This window comes from Triticum aestivum, chromosome 6D (assembly GCF_018294505.1).
Source record: "Triticum aestivum cultivar Chinese Spring chromosome 6D, IWGSC CS RefSeq v2.1, whole genome shotgun sequence".
NCBI classification, from domain to species: Eukaryota; Viridiplantae; Streptophyta; class Magnoliopsida; order Poales; family Poaceae; genus Triticum; species Triticum aestivum.
Genome location: NC_057811.1, coordinates 42,262,353 through 42,277,606, shown reverse-complemented (window position 1 = coordinate 42,277,606; position 15,254 = coordinate 42,262,353). Strand labels below are relative to the sequence as shown.

At 46.7% G+C, this 15,254-nt stretch overlaps 1 protein-coding gene across 2 annotated transcripts; it reads right to left on the bottom strand.

Moving 5' to 3' along the window:
• Positions 1-11,986: 11,986 nt before the first annotated feature.
• Positions 11,987-13,764, bottom strand: LOC123143387 (uncharacterized). 2 transcript variants are annotated; one of them, XM_044562305.1, is made up of 4 exons: positions 13,320-13,762; positions 13,152-13,214; positions 12,838-12,915; positions 11,987-12,621 (listed from the first exon to the last, which is right to left on the bottom strand). In XM_044562305.1, the coding sequence occupies exons 1-4, from the start codon at positions 13,662-13,664 to the stop codon at positions 12,325-12,327; spliced, it is 783 nt and encodes a 260-aa protein (XP_044418240.1). In that variant the 5' UTR covers positions 13,665-13,762; the 3' UTR covers positions 11,987-12,324. The 2 variants fall into 2 exon arrangements, with proteins under 2 accessions (XP_044418240.1, XP_044418239.1); XM_044562304.1 differs by having other exon boundaries at positions 13,152-13,764.
• Positions 13,765-15,254: the final 1,490 nt, after the last annotated feature.

The following is a 15,254-nucleotide window of genomic DNA, read 5'->3' as shown; positions in this document are numbered from 1 at the left end:
CGCGTGGCACTTCTTCAACTAGGAAACGTGAAATACATCATGAACTCCTGACAATCCTTCAGGCAATTCCAGCTTGTAGGCAACTTCTCCCATACGTTCCAAAACTCTGTATAGTCCTACAAAACGAGGCGCTAACTTTCCCTTAACTCCAAAGCGCTTCACTCCTCGAAGTGGTGATACTCGAAGATAAACTCTGTCTCCGACTTCGTGAACTGTCTCCTTTCGTTTAGAATCCGTGCAACTCTTCTGCCTGGACTGGGCTACCTTGAGCCTATCGCGAATCAACCTCACTTTCTGTTCAGACTCCTTAATCAAATCTGGTCCAAACAACTGACGGTCCCCAACTTCGTCCCATAACAATGGTGTTCTACACCTCCTTCCGTACAAAGCTTCGAAAGGGGCCATCTCCAAACTGGTTGATAACTGTTGTTGTAAGAAAACTCTGCATATGGCAAATTGTCCTCCCAACTAGATCCATAATCTAGCGCACAGGCTCTCAACATGTCTTCCAAAATCTGATTGACTCTCTCGGTCTGTCCATCTGTCTGTGGGTGAAAGGCTGTACTGAATTCTAGCCTGGTTCCCAAAGTTTCATGTAACTGATTCCAAAACTTCGAGGTAAACTGGGTTCCTCTATCTGATACAATGGTCCTCGGAACTCCATGCAAACATACGATTCTGGTCATGTATATCTTTGCCAACTTAGCACTGGTGTAAGTGGTCTTCACTGGGATGAAATGAGCTACTTTCGTCAAACGGTCGACTACAACCCATATTGAGTTTCCCGTGAAGCACATGAAACAACTCTTCCTTCCTGCATAAGCACTGCTCCAAGTCCTCGACGAGAAGCGTCACAATAAACTTCATAATCCTTGCGTTGATCTGGCAGAATCAACACTGGTGATGTAACCAATCGTTTCTTCAACTCTTGGAAACTAGCTTCACATTCCTCAGTCCAATTGAACTTGGTGTCCTTCTTTAACAGCTCTGTCATGGGCTTAGCAATCTTCGAGAAATTCTCGATGAACCTCCGGTAGTATCCTGCGAGTCCAAGGAAACTCCGGATCTCTCCAACTGACGTGGGTGATTCCCAACTTGTTACTGTGTCAACTTTGGCGGGGTCTACTGCTATTCCTTCTCTGGATATAACATGTCCGAGGAATCCAACTTCCTTCAGCCAAAATTCACATTTGCTGAACTTGGCGTACAACTGATGTTCTCTGAGCTTCTCAAGTACCAAACGCAAATGCTCCTTATGCTCTTCTTCATTTTTGGAGTAAACTAAAATATCGTCAATGAACACCACGACGAACTTATCCAAAAACTCCATAAACACTTTGTTCATCAGGTTCATGAAATAGGCAGGTGCGTTAGTCAGACCAAATGACATAACGGTATACTCATATAGCCCATACCTGGTGGTAAAAGCCGTCTTAGGTATATCCTGCTCTCGAATCTTTAACTGATGGTATCCTGATCGTAGATCGATCTTGGAAAATACCTTAGCTCCTTGTAATCGGTCAAACAGATCATTGATCATCGGCAGTGGGTGCTTGTTTTTGATGGTCACTTCATTCAATCCATGATAATCAACAACCATCCTCAACGATCCATCTTTCTTCTCCACTAGAAGCACAGGCGACCCCCAAGGTGACGAACTTGGGAGAATATAGCCTTTATCCAGTAACTCCTTAATCTGCTTCTTAATCTCCTCCAAATCTTTTGCGGGCATCCTGTACGGTCTCTTAGATATTGGCCCTGTGCCTGGCAAAAGTTCAATCAAGAACTCAATGTCTCTATCCGGTGGCATGCCTGGCAACTCTTCTGGAAATACATCCGGGTAATCCTTCACCACTGGTACTTCCTCCTGTACAACTCCTGATAAGGAATTCACCCGAGTCCTCTTCGGCACATGCCGAGATACATACTTAATCCTTCTTCCTTCTGGGGTGGTAAGCAAAATCGACTTACTGGCGCACTCAATGTTCCCTTCATACTTTGATAACCAATCCATGCCTAATATCACATCCAATCCTTGCGATTCCAATATTATTAGGTCTGAGGGAAACACGTAGTTACCAATCCTTAATGGTAACCGTTCACACCATAAACTAGCCATATACTCTGCTCCTGGCGAGGTTACTAACATGGGTGACCTAAGGGCTTGGGTTGGCAGTTTATACTTATCCACAAATCCCCTTGATATGTATGAATGCGATGCACCAGTATCAAAAAGAACGAGTGCAGTAAATGACTTAACCAAAAACTTACCTATTACTACATCAGGCTGTGCTTCAACCTCCTCCACGTAAACGTGGTTCACTTGTCCTTTGTTGAAAGGGTTCGGCTTCTTCCCAGAGCTTTCATTGCCATTTCCATTCTGGGCTTCAGGACAGTCGGTTGCATAATGTCCAGTCTTCTGGCACTTGAAACAAGTAATGTGACTTAGATCCCTCTTGGCTGGGGTAGATGGGTTATTACGGTTCTGCCCATTGCTTCCTCCATTCCCATTACCATTCTTGGGTCCACTATGGTTGTGCGAACTACCTCCTCCATGGGTATGCTGAAACTGTCCTCCCGGTTTCGGGGTAAAACGTGGCTTCTGCTGAGCTCCAGAATTGTACTTCCCTTGTCCATACTTCCTTTTACGGTTTCCAATCTGCTGCTGCTTCCCTTCAATCATGAGCGCTCTATCTACCAACTCCTGGTAGTTGTTGAAGGTTGCTACCATTAGCTGCATGCTCAGCTCATCATTCAGTCCTTCCAAAAACTTCTCCTGCTTGGCTGCATCTGTGGCAACGTCATCTGGTGCATAACGTGCTAACTTACTGAAATCCTCCACATACTGGCCTATGGTGCGTCCTCCTTGGCGTAGGTTGCGAAACGCACGCTTCTTCATAGCCATAGCTCCTGCTGAAACATGGGCAGTACGGAAAGCTTGCTGAAACTGGTCCCATGTGACAGTGTCAATAGGGTGTGTGGCTGTGTAATTCTCCCACCATGATGCTGCGGGTCCATCAAGCTGATGTGCGGCAAAACGCACTCTTTCCGCATCTGTGCATCCTGCAGTGGTCAACTCCCTTCCAACTTTGCGGAGCCAATCATCTGCAACTATCGGCTCGGTGCTGCTGGAAAACACCGGCGGATTTAGCCTCAAGAAACGGGCTAGGTGATCAACAGGTGGTGGTGGTGGGTTGTTGTTGTTGTTGTTGTTGCCTTGGTTCTGTACTAACACTTGCATCAGGGCATTCTGTTGCTGAATCAACTGGGTGATCTCTGGTGGGAAAACAAATCCGGTGTCGCGTCTCGGAGGCATCTGATAGGTTATAAAAGATGAGAGTTTAGAGTAGAATGAGGTCTAGAGAGAAAACACTACCCATATGCTCATGAGACAAACACAATCAATATCACTCAATCAATTCAAACAAGGCATACAATCGATCTAACTAGCGTTACAAAAGTGCTCGAACTATACTATATATAAATGGGGAAATACTACTACTGATACGGTGGTCTACTAGAAATTTTGATCAGTCGAAGACTCCATGATATCTGTTCCAGCTTCATCAACAAATTCATCTTCACTGGGGTCCGAGTCGGTGTCGTCGATGATGATGTAGTTATCCGGGCAAGCGCATTCATCATCTTCTGCTTTTGATACTGGATTTCCCATGAGTACTCCAATCTTCTTCTCCAGGTCGTCATTCTTCCCTACTAGCGCGACGATTTCCTCCAAATAATCCTCACGTGTAGCCTTGAGTTCTTCCTCCAACTCCTTGATCTTCGTTAATGCCTTCTTCAGATCTATCTTGTCTGAGCACATCTGGTTCTCCTGGCGACGAATGTGTTGGTTTTGCTCCTGGATGAAAGCTGCAATTGATCCATCCTTCTTGGTGCTAATCATCTCCCATTGCTTGTCTCGGCATCCACAAATTTGATAAATAGTATCCTCCCTGTGGTAGACTTCTCCAATGCGTCCCATAGAGATATGGGCTGCCATGCTCTTCCCTAAACTCCAGGTTGGTGCTTCAAAAGCCAACTTTGTAGGCTCAGTGACTGGCGTAAACGTCCTTCCTGGAACTTGAACTTGAATCTTCCAGCTCTCCTCTTCAGGTAATGTGGCGTTGTAGGTTCCGGTGATGCTTGGTATTCCAATGTTCAAGTACTTAGTGACTTCCTTCAAGTCTCGTCCAAAAAGCGTATCTTCATCTGGTTGCATGAACTTGCTCCTTGCATCCGCCATTCCTAAAAGAGTAGAAAGTGGAGAGGAGTCAGAAATGAGAAGAGAGAAGTGTTCTAGGGTTTAAGCTTAGTGGTCGTGTCCTACAGTCAACGTGTGCTCTGATACCACCTTTGTAGCGACCAGACCTCAAACAGTCTGTGCTGCTGTGCACCAGTGTCATCCCTGGATCAGTAATGCTGACACGCACAGTACAAATGGAGGATTTATAACAGAGTAGCAATCACACACTTATTACAACGAATATCTCAAAAGAGAATAAGTATGATAAATATGGCTCAAGTCCATCTAAAACGATAACAGCGGAAGACTTGGAAGATAAGTGAGTCCATCAACTCCAACGGCATCACTGAGTATAAGACCACGACCTAAGGCACCTTACTCGTCGTCTGAAAAGTCTGCAACATAAAACGTTGCAGCCCGAAAACGGGTCAGCACATGGAATATGCTGGCAATGTAACACATAGAGAGTAATGAACATAATAATGCTATACTACATGCATGTATGGCTGGTAGAAAGCTCTATGGTTACAGTTTTGCGAAAAGCCAATTTTTCCCTACTTCAGAGGAATAAATTTTATTTAACTATCATGGTGGTTGTGAAACATTGAGAAGGTACCTCCAACTCAATCCCAATTAAGTATCATCATTAACCCAACAAAATTAATTAAAGTAACATGATGATGAGATTCATATGATAATCCAAGTACTAGATACTCAAGTTGTCCATAACCGGGGACACGGCTAACCATGATTAGTTTATACACTCTGCAGAGGTTTGTGCACTTTTCCCCACAAGACTCGATCGCCTCCGCTTGATTCTCGCACTACATGATGTTTGAGAAACGGATGACCGAGACACAGTATTTCAGAAGCGTTAACTCTCTACTCCGGGTAGACAGTACCACCTACATCCCCTGCATCTGCTAGTCTACCTCTTCAAGAGCTCACACAACCTACTCAACTATGCTAGAGCCCATAATAGCTTGTGGCTGCACACGGAAGTTTCTAGCATGAATAATCTCATGATCCCTTTGAGCCTGGGTGGCGGTCCATAGGATGATCACACGGGTACTCCGGGATATCCAAAAATACAGGCAGCACTGGGTTCTCCAGGTGCCTCAATCCACCCAGATGTGAGTTTTAGTTGCCACCTTAAGTAAACCATTAGTTAACAATCTCACATCTGTTGTGAAAACTCTCAAACCCAATCCACGTCTACTAGCATAGCATAGCGATATAAGCAAACGTAGAAGTAACTCCCAAGGGTTTGACCATAAACAGGGCAATAGGTACTACCTCAACTACTTCCCAATACCCACAAGTTAATTAGATCCTAATCATGCAATGTTTGAGGGTTGATCTAATGCAATAAAACTGGGTAGTAAAAAGTATGATCAAAGTGTTACTTGCCTTGCTGATGGTCCGTGAAACCTAGAGATTCGAAGTAGCAAGCGGCGCACTCCGGGTACTCTATCGCAAACAAACAAGCAAACAATAAGTACTCATCTAATGCACAAATAAAACTCAAATAAAGATCCAACCAGTAAGTTCAACTTAAGAACTCCGGTTTGCAAAAAGGATCAAAACGAACAAAGCAACGAAAATCAAACGGCGAAAGAAACAAGCTTCGTTTACTAATCTGGATCTAAGTCAAATTTTACAGTAGCAAAAACTTGTTTGAGTAGGTTAAACGGAAAGAGAATTTTGAGACGAAACTCTAGGCGCTTGAATCGCCTGATTCCGATAAACGAGCGAAAAGTTAAACCAGAACGAAAATCTGATCAGAAATCGCGATCGGGATAATCGCGGAAAATCCGACGAAAAAGAAAACTGACGAACTGTTAAACGAACGGACGTTCGTTAACATCGACAATCCGACGAACACGTTCGTTAAAACGAACGGGTCGGTGAACGTTCACTAATTAATAAAACTAAAAAAATAAACCGATCTAAAAAAACTAGGGTTTCGAAAAAAATAAACCGAATCGGTTTTTTTTTTAAATCGGACTCGGCGGCGGCGGCTTCGGCTACCTCGGCGGGCAGCTCCGGCGGGGCGGGCGATGGGCAGCGAGGGCGGCGGCGCACGGGCTCCGGGGCGGCGGCGGGGGGTGAGGAGAGGGGGGGTACTTATAGGAGGGGGAGGGGTGGCGTGGAGGAGGGGGCAAGGCGGCGGCGGGCGGCGTGCTCGAGCCGGACTCGGCGGCGGCGCGGTGGTCTCCGGGTGGGAGACGACGCGGGAACGGGCCGGCCTGGCTCGGCTGGGCCTCGGCCCAGTCGGGCGCGGGATTTTTTTTAAAGAAAAATTCGCCGAATCTAAAAAACTCGCAGAAAAATAAATAAAAATCCAAAAATGCTAAAACAAATTTTTCCCGTCTAATTAGAATAATTAGAACGAGATGAACAATTTCTTGGCCCAAAAATGTAGTTTTGAAAACGTGCAATTTTTTAATGCAAATAAAATTCGAATAAAATCCAATATTTGATTTTAATATTTTTCCTCCAATATTTCAATTATTTTGGAGAAGTCATATTTTCTCCTCTCATTTTTTTAATACGAAATATTTTTTTGGATAGAAAAATAATTAAAACCAAAATCCTCGTTTTATTATTTGATAAAAATCAAATATGAAAAACCGGGAAAATCCCCAACTCTCTCCGAGGGTCTTTGAGTTGCTTAGGATTTATCGAGGATTTGCGAAATGCAATAAAATATGCTATGCAATGATGATGTAATGTATAACATTCCAAATTGAAAATTTGGGATGTTACACCTCTAGTCATCTAAATGATCACGTGATTCAAATCAACTAAACCATGTCCGATCATCACGTGAGATGGAGTAGTTTTCAATGGTGAACATCACTATGTTGATCATATCTACTATATGATTCATGTTCGACCTTTTGGTCTCAGTGTTCCGAGGCCATATCTGCATATGCTAGGCTCGTCAAGTTTAACCCGAGTATTCTACGTGTGCAAAACTGGCTTGCACCCGTTGTATGTGAACGTAGAGCTTATCACACCCGATCATCACGTGGTGTCTCGGCACTACGAACTGTAGCAACGGTGCATACTCAGGGAGAACACTTATACTTTGAAATTTAGTGAGAGATCATCTTATAATGCTACCGCCGTACTAAGCAAAATAAGATGCATAAAGGATAAACATCACATGCAATCAAAATAAGTGATATGATATGGCCATCATCATCTTGTGCCTTTGATCTCCATCTCCAAAGCACCGTCATGATCACCATTGTCACCGGCTTGACACCTTGATCTTCATCGTAGCATCGTTGTCGTCTCGCCAACTATTGCTTCTATGACTATCGCTACCGCTTAGTGATAAAGTAAAGCAATTACATGGCCATTGCATTTCATACAATAAAGCGACAACCATAAGGCTCCTGCCAGTTTCCGATAACTTGTACAAAACATGATCATCTCATACAACAATTTATGTATCATCACGTCTTGACCATATCATTTCACAACATGCCCTGCAAAAACAAGTTAGACGTCCTCTACTTTGTTGTTGCAAGTTTTACGTGGCTGCTATGGGCTTCTAGCAAGAACCGTTCTTACCTATGCATCAAAAACACAACAATTTTTCGTCAAGTGTGCTGTTTTAACCTTCAACAAGGACCGGGCGTAGTCAAACTCGATTTAACTACAGTTGGAGAAACAGACACCCACTAGCCACTGTGTGCGAAGCACGTCGGTAGAACCAGTCTCATGAACGCGGTCATGCAATGTCGGTCCAGGCCGCTTCATCCAACAATACCACCGAATCAAAGTAAGACGTTGCTGGTAAGCAGTATGACTATTATCGCCCACAACTAATTATGTTCTACTCGTGCATATAACATCTACGCATAGACCTGGCTCGGATGCCACTGTTGGGGAACGTAGTATTTCGAAAAATTTACCTACGATCACGCAAGATCTATCTAGGAGATGCATAGCAACGAGACGGGAGAGTGTGTCCACGTACCCTCGTAGACCGAAAGCGGAAGCGTTTAGTAACGCGGTTGATGTAGTCGAACGTCTTCACGATCCAACCGATCCAAGTACCGAACGTACGGCACCTCCGTGTTCAGCACATGTTCAGCACGATGACGTCCCTCGAGCTCTTGATCCAGTTGAGGACGAGCGAGAGTTCCGTCAGGACGACGGCGTGGCGACGGTGATGATGAAGTTACCGGCGCAGGGCTTCGCCTAAGCACTACGACGATATGACCGAGGTGTGTAACTGTGGAGGGGGGCACCGCACACGGCTAAGAGAAGACTTGGTGTCTTTGGGGTGCCCCCTGCCCATGTATATAAAGGAGGGAGGGAGAGAGTCCGGCCCCCTAGGGGCACGCCAAGAGTATGGAGTCCTACTAGGACTTCCAAGTCCTAGTAGGAAACCCTTTCCTTTTCGGAGCAGGAGAAAAGGAAAGAGGGAGAGAGAGAGAGGGAGTAGGAAAAGGCAAGGGGGGCGCCGCCCCCTTCCCCTAGTCCAATTCGGACCCATGGGGGGGCGCGCTACCTCCCCTTGGCCTGCCTCCTCTTTTCCCGTATGGCCCAATAAGGCCCATTACTTCTCCCGGTGAATTCCCGTAACTCCCCGGTACTCCGAAAAATATCCGAATCACTCGGAACCTTTTCGATGTCTGAATATAGCCTTCCAATATATGAATCTTTACCTCTCGGCCATTCGAGACTCCTCGTCATGTCTGTGATCTCATCCGGGACTCCGAATAAACTTCGATCATCAAATCACATAACTCATAATACAAATCGTCATCGAACGTTAAGCATGCGGACCCTACAGGTTCGAGAACTATGTAGACATGACTGAGACACATCTCCGGTCAATAACCAATAGCGGAACCTGGATGCTCATATTGGTTCCTACATATTCTATGAAGATCTTTATCGGTCAAACCGCATAACAACATACGTTGTTCCCTTTGTCATCGGTATGTTACTTGCCCGAGATTCGATCGTCGGTATCCTTATACCTAGTTCAATCTCATTACCGACAAGTCTCTTTACTCGTTCTGTAATGCATCATCCCGCAACTAACTCATTAGTCACATTGCTTGCAAGGCTTATAGTGATGTGCATTACAGAGAGGGCCCAGAGATACCTCTCCGATACTTAGAGTGACAAATCCTAATTTCAATCTATGCCAACCCAACAAACACCTTCGGAGACACCTGTAGAACATCTTTATAATCACCCAGTTACGTTGTGACATTTGATAGCACACAAGGTGTTCCTCCAGTATTCGAGAGTTGCATAATCTCATAGTCAGATGAACATGTATAAGTCATGAAGAAAGCAATAGCAATAAAACTAAACGATCATTATGCTAAGCTAACGGATGGGTCTTGTCCATCACATCATTCTCTAATGATGTGATCCCGTTCATCAAATGACAACACATGTCTATGGTTAGGAAACTTAACCATCTTTGATTAACGAGCTAGTCAAGTAGAGGCATACTAGGGACACTCTGTTTTGTCTATGTATCCACACATGTATCAAGTTTCCGGTTAATACAATTCTAGCATGAATAATAAACATTTGAATATAAAATAACAACTTTATTATTGCCTCTAGGGCATATTTCCTTCATCCCTCCCGAGGGCGTGTCGGGCTTTCTTGTCTGCCTCCCTCTCCCACGACCCTGGGTGAAAGCCTTGACCTTGCTGGACGAACAACGATGGCGTTGTGGTGTCCCGATCCTCCTTGGAGGCATCGTTCAAGGTAAGGTGGAGTTGTGGTGTTGTGGCATGGCATTTGGTGGCGGCGGCATTGTATTGCTCTCCGGAATGACGACTATGTTGGTGGCAAGGTGGTTCTCCTGCAATCCTTCAGGGGCTCCTTGTCTTGTTTGGCTTTGGGCAGCCGGCCGGTGGACAGTGTCCATGTGTTGTGGCATGGGTCGGGCATAGGGGTTGGATCTCCCCTCCGGCATTGGCTCGGGTCAGTGGGCATCTAAGCCGATGTTTTTCTCCACGCATCCCGGTTCTTCTCGGACATCCCATTTGTTGTCTACTCGTTGTGGTTGCACAACTATTCTAGTTTATCACGAGCTCTTCGGCTGCTTGTTCCTGGTTTCGCTGTGGTGGTGCCCTGCTCGCTATTGCTTATTGCTCTGCTCTATAGTTCTTGATCGTGAGCGAGCTCTGCCAGTTATCTTTCAGTTCTTTCTTCAGGCTTTTGCCTTTGTAATTAGCGTTGTCATACCCTAGCTGGTTGATGGCTTCATTCATTTGAAGTCGGGCTTTATGCCTTTTCTTAAAAAAATCGTTTGGTGGCACTAGGGGTGTGGCGCAACCTTAAGGGTACTACCAAGTGTGGCTGAAGAACACCCAGCCTACCGGCCCACATGAAAGTATTTGGTGTACATCCAAACAGTTTTCTTTCTATACATAAGAAGTTTGTCTTTTTTGCCATGGATACGTTTTCTGGTATTTTTCACGAAATTTCACATCAAAGTGGAATGGGCACCCAGGTCTTCAGACGCCCAAACCCCAGAATATGTATGAAATTTCCCAATAGTTTTTTGAACTTAATATTCATATAGGGGTGCGAAGCACCCTATCCTCTTCCTATTGGGGGGAGGGACACAGGAGCACCTAGTTGCTCCACCCCCCTATACGGAAATTAAATTAAAAAATACCAAGAAAATTCGAAAAAAAAATAAAATCTTGGATCTCAAACTTGGGTGCCCAGGGAATAGAAGTTTCATAGAAAAATACGAGGAAATGTATCCACGACGAACAAAATACAGTCTGAACTAAAATTCATCCAAGAAGTTTATTTTCTATACATAAGAATTTTGACTTTTTCTGCCACGGATACGTTTTCGGTATTTTTTTTTCACGAAATTAGACATGAAAGTATATTGGGCACACAGGTTTCATGTCCCAAAACCCTAGCTTTTTTTTTTTGAAATTTTGCAATGTCTTTTTGAACTTAATGTTCATATAGGGGTGTGGAGCACCCACCTCTTGCGTGTACAGGGGCTTATGGTGTGCGCGGCACCCAACTCCCATAAATACTTTTAAAATGTTCAAAGAATTGTTGAACAAACATGACATTGATAATACAAGTACGTATCATGTCACAATACTCTAAATCCCAATTGTAACACAGGTCAAGAAAAAAGAGACAAAATCAACACTAAACAGTACGTAATGTAAGCGGCGCTTCATATTGGGATATTGTTAACAAGTTTATCACTTTTGTTTCTCTGGCTAGTTTTCAAATTTTGTTTTGAAATTTTATGATATGTTCAGTTCTTGTGTATCTCCCCGCAAAAAAAGAAAAGGTTATTGTGTATCCCTGTCATATTTTTGATATATTTCTTTGCAACTTTTAATAAAACTATCTACAGGTCTTAGTGCATCACAAGCCCCGCGTAATGAGTCCGACGTGTGGTCACGGTAAAAAATTGCCGCTGTGCACACGACACCCTGCACACGATTTTGGGCGACAAGCCAATCGAGCCGTCAATGCATGGCAACAAAACGGCCCGGACCACACGATGGGCCATCCACCACCCTTTGATCAAACGTGGAGAGCATATCTAACGGTGCAATGTTAGTGTCTGGAAATCAGTCGGGAAACATTGGTATGTGAAGCAATTTCGTACGCTGATTCTGCTAACCAAAGCTGATGGAGTGCTAAACATTCCATCAGTAAAAAAACCATATTCCAATAAGATTTAAAAAAGTAAAAAAGGAATGAACACACTAACCCACTCATATACGCCATAATGAATACATAATGGTATTCATGAATGTAATACACTAGTATTGTTTATTGTAATTTAAATTAATGTTGGCTAATTGCCAACAGATGATACAACTTAGCTGGAGTTCTACCACTATACTAGTATACTACCACCAGCACTACCTCGCGCAGCTCGTCCATGGAAAATCCACCTCGCAAAATTCCAATCCGACCAAAATGGCGTCGCACTCTTGATCCAGCACGGGGACACCGCTACCAGCACGCCTCAAACTGAAAAAAAAATCTCGACATTGCGCTGGCCGTTGTTGTGGCCCCGCCGCGCTCTATCCTTATCCTTGCCGCCGCGTCCTGCCCGCCGCGGCCTTGGCCCGCCGGATCTCCTGCCGCCGCCGCCGCGCCGCCTTGTGCTGCATCTGCATCAGCTGCTGCTGCTGGTTCTGCTGGTGGTGCCCTCGGTGGACCCACTGCGCCGCCGCCAGAGCGGCAGTCTGCGGCGGCCTGCCGTCCTCGGCGTCGGCCTCCGCCGGCTCGTTGAGGTCCAGCGCCGGCCGGTCGGCGGCGCGCGCCTGCGGCAGCTTCCATCTATGCCCCTCCTCCTCCTCCTCCGGCCGGTGCCGCTTCTTGTGCTGCAGAAGAGAGACACGTGGCGCCCGCGTTAGCCTCATTTGCCAAGTTCGTGCAATGCGGTTAGCGAGCGACACGAGGCCCCCCAATCCGTCCAATCCAGGAAAGGAAGCCGCGGAAAACAGGAAGTAAATAAAAGCAGGAGCTTCGCGTGGTCAATGGCGGATTGAATCGGGGAGTCCACCGCAAGGAAAACAGGAAATCACTGAACTCATCACCTTGCTCTGGTGAATCTGCTTGAGGCTGTCGTTGGTGCTCCGCGAGGTGTGCAGCCGGGCCCTGAAGTCCTCGATTTGCTGTTGGATTCACCAGTGAGTGGGGAACAGTGTTAGAGGAACAGTGCTTCCGATTTGCGATCAAGACGGCTAATAAAATCGAGATTATTTCGAAATAAATCGCCGGAGCTAATCCGTCCAATCCATGGGGGCAGAGGAGGGCGCGTGACGAGATCGGCAATGATTCCCCACGTAATTCGACAAAAAAGAGACAGCTCGAAGGAGGAGGAAAAGAAAAGGCGGAGGCCGTCACGGACCTTTAGGAGATGGGCGTTCTCGTGGGACAAGCTCGCGACCACGCCGCGCTGCTCCTGCGCCCACTGAACAGAGGGAGACGTCAACGAGGAGCGAGAAATCGGAATCGAGGCGGGCCGGATTGGCGGAGGGAGGCGGGCGGGCGCAGATCTCGCGGCCCGGCGGCTCACCTTGTCCTGCGCGGTGGCCTTGGCCGCGTCCTCCACGGCCGCCGCGGCGGCGGCCTCGGCGTGCTCGTCGTCCTCCGGGAAGGCGAGCGGGGTGTCCGGGCTGGCGACGCCCTCGCTCCTCTCGTCATCACCGGCCGCCGCGGGCTTCTCGGCCGGCGGCGCCGCCGGGGCCCTCCGCGGCCGGCGCCGGCCCCAGGAGGGGATCTCCGGCCGCGCCTGCTGCTGCTTCTCCTGCTGGCGGCGGCGGCGGTTGCAGGCCCGCACGATGGACGGCAGGTCGGCGAGAATGGCGGCCACCTCGAGCTCGCGCTCGCTGAACTCCCCCTCCCGCGCCGCGGCCGCCATGGATCTCGGCGGGCGAGCGAGCGAGCGAGGGGCTGGGTCTTGGGTGGGTTCTGCGCGGGCGTGCGATGGCGAGAGCAGGGGAGGAGGCGGAGGATTGGCCCGGTTGTTTTGGTTTAATAGCGAGGAAGCGCAGCGGGGCGGGGAGGGGGCGTCCCGTGCCGCCACGTGGCGCGGCGCGCGCGGGGATGAGGGGCGCCGCGTGGGGCGGATGACAGGTGGGGCCCGCCCGGCGCGCGGTGCGTATGACGGGTGGGCCCTGGCGTGCGGGATGGGGGGTTTGTGGTGGTTTGGTGGGTTTGTTTCCGCCTCCACGCCGCCAGATTTTTAGGCACTCTTGCCTCTCCGCCTGTCTTTCCTCTTTCTCCTCCTCTTCTTCTTCTACGTGTCTCACGCTCTTCTCTCTTTTTTTCACTCCTGTGCACATTTCAAGGTTTTCTCTCGTTTTTTTTATTTTTCATTCTTGCATGATGGAGCTCCGGCTCTAAAAGAAGAGGGCAGTTTGACTCACAAAATGCATGCTTCATAAAAAATTATTTCTTTTGAGAACTTTTCATAAAAAATGTCGCGTATAATATTTAGTCGACGATTACAAAATATTAATCCGAAGGCGTTTTTTAGTACGAATCTAATGTTAGCAATTTTGTGTAACATAAATAACGGAATATTTGATTAACTGATAGATGGTTGACATATATCCTCTTTTTGCACTCGGGGAGGGGGTAATGTAACCGGAAATTCCCTAGCCTTCCATACTAACCAAGCACCTTGCAAGAAGTATGTAATAATGACTTCCTTTTTTGTCGTTTGGCCTCAAACAAACCAGTTGGGTTGTGCCGGACGTGTACAAGCTCTGCTGCTTCGGTGGTGTCGTGGTTGTCTGCTTGGGTCATCCGAGAAATTATGCATGAATGCATCGTTTAAGGTATATTTTTTGGACGGCACTCCTCATCTGACCGCTAACATGCCCTTTTGACGTCAACGGTGGAGCTATAAGCAATTCGCTGAGCGGAAGGGCCGGCCTAAAAGTTACCTTACAAATTCTACCTTCATAGCCCAGATCTATCACCATCGTGTTTCCTTGATGGGTTGGGTGAGTCATGGCCCATTTTGTCCTCGATCTGACTCCGCCACTGCTTCACGCATAAGAACACATTGAATGGATTTACCGGAGTCATGGCCCAATTGTCTATGGCCACGGCTGCTTTCTGTTGCAGGAGCAACAATGGTGGTTGCTAGGAAGGAATTCCTTTGGAGGATACCGATTCAACAAGAAGTCTGAGTAGTCAAGTGGTGGCCACCACCTCAAGATTGGATCATGGTCAACATAGGTGGTTCTTTCCACGGGACATTATGGAAACAAGGTTGGGAATCGGTTGGGAGAGATCATGAAGGTGGTGCCATTTTTGTTGGATCTAGTGTGCTTACGGGTGCACGCGAGGACCTTTATGTAGAATCAAATCTTTGATCCAATCTATTTGCAATGCATACCAGTTGTTGATCCCTACTTTACCCCACAATTATAGAAATTCATGCTTTGGTCAAAAACATCTCGTATAATATTTAGTTAACGATTACAAAATCATAATTTGA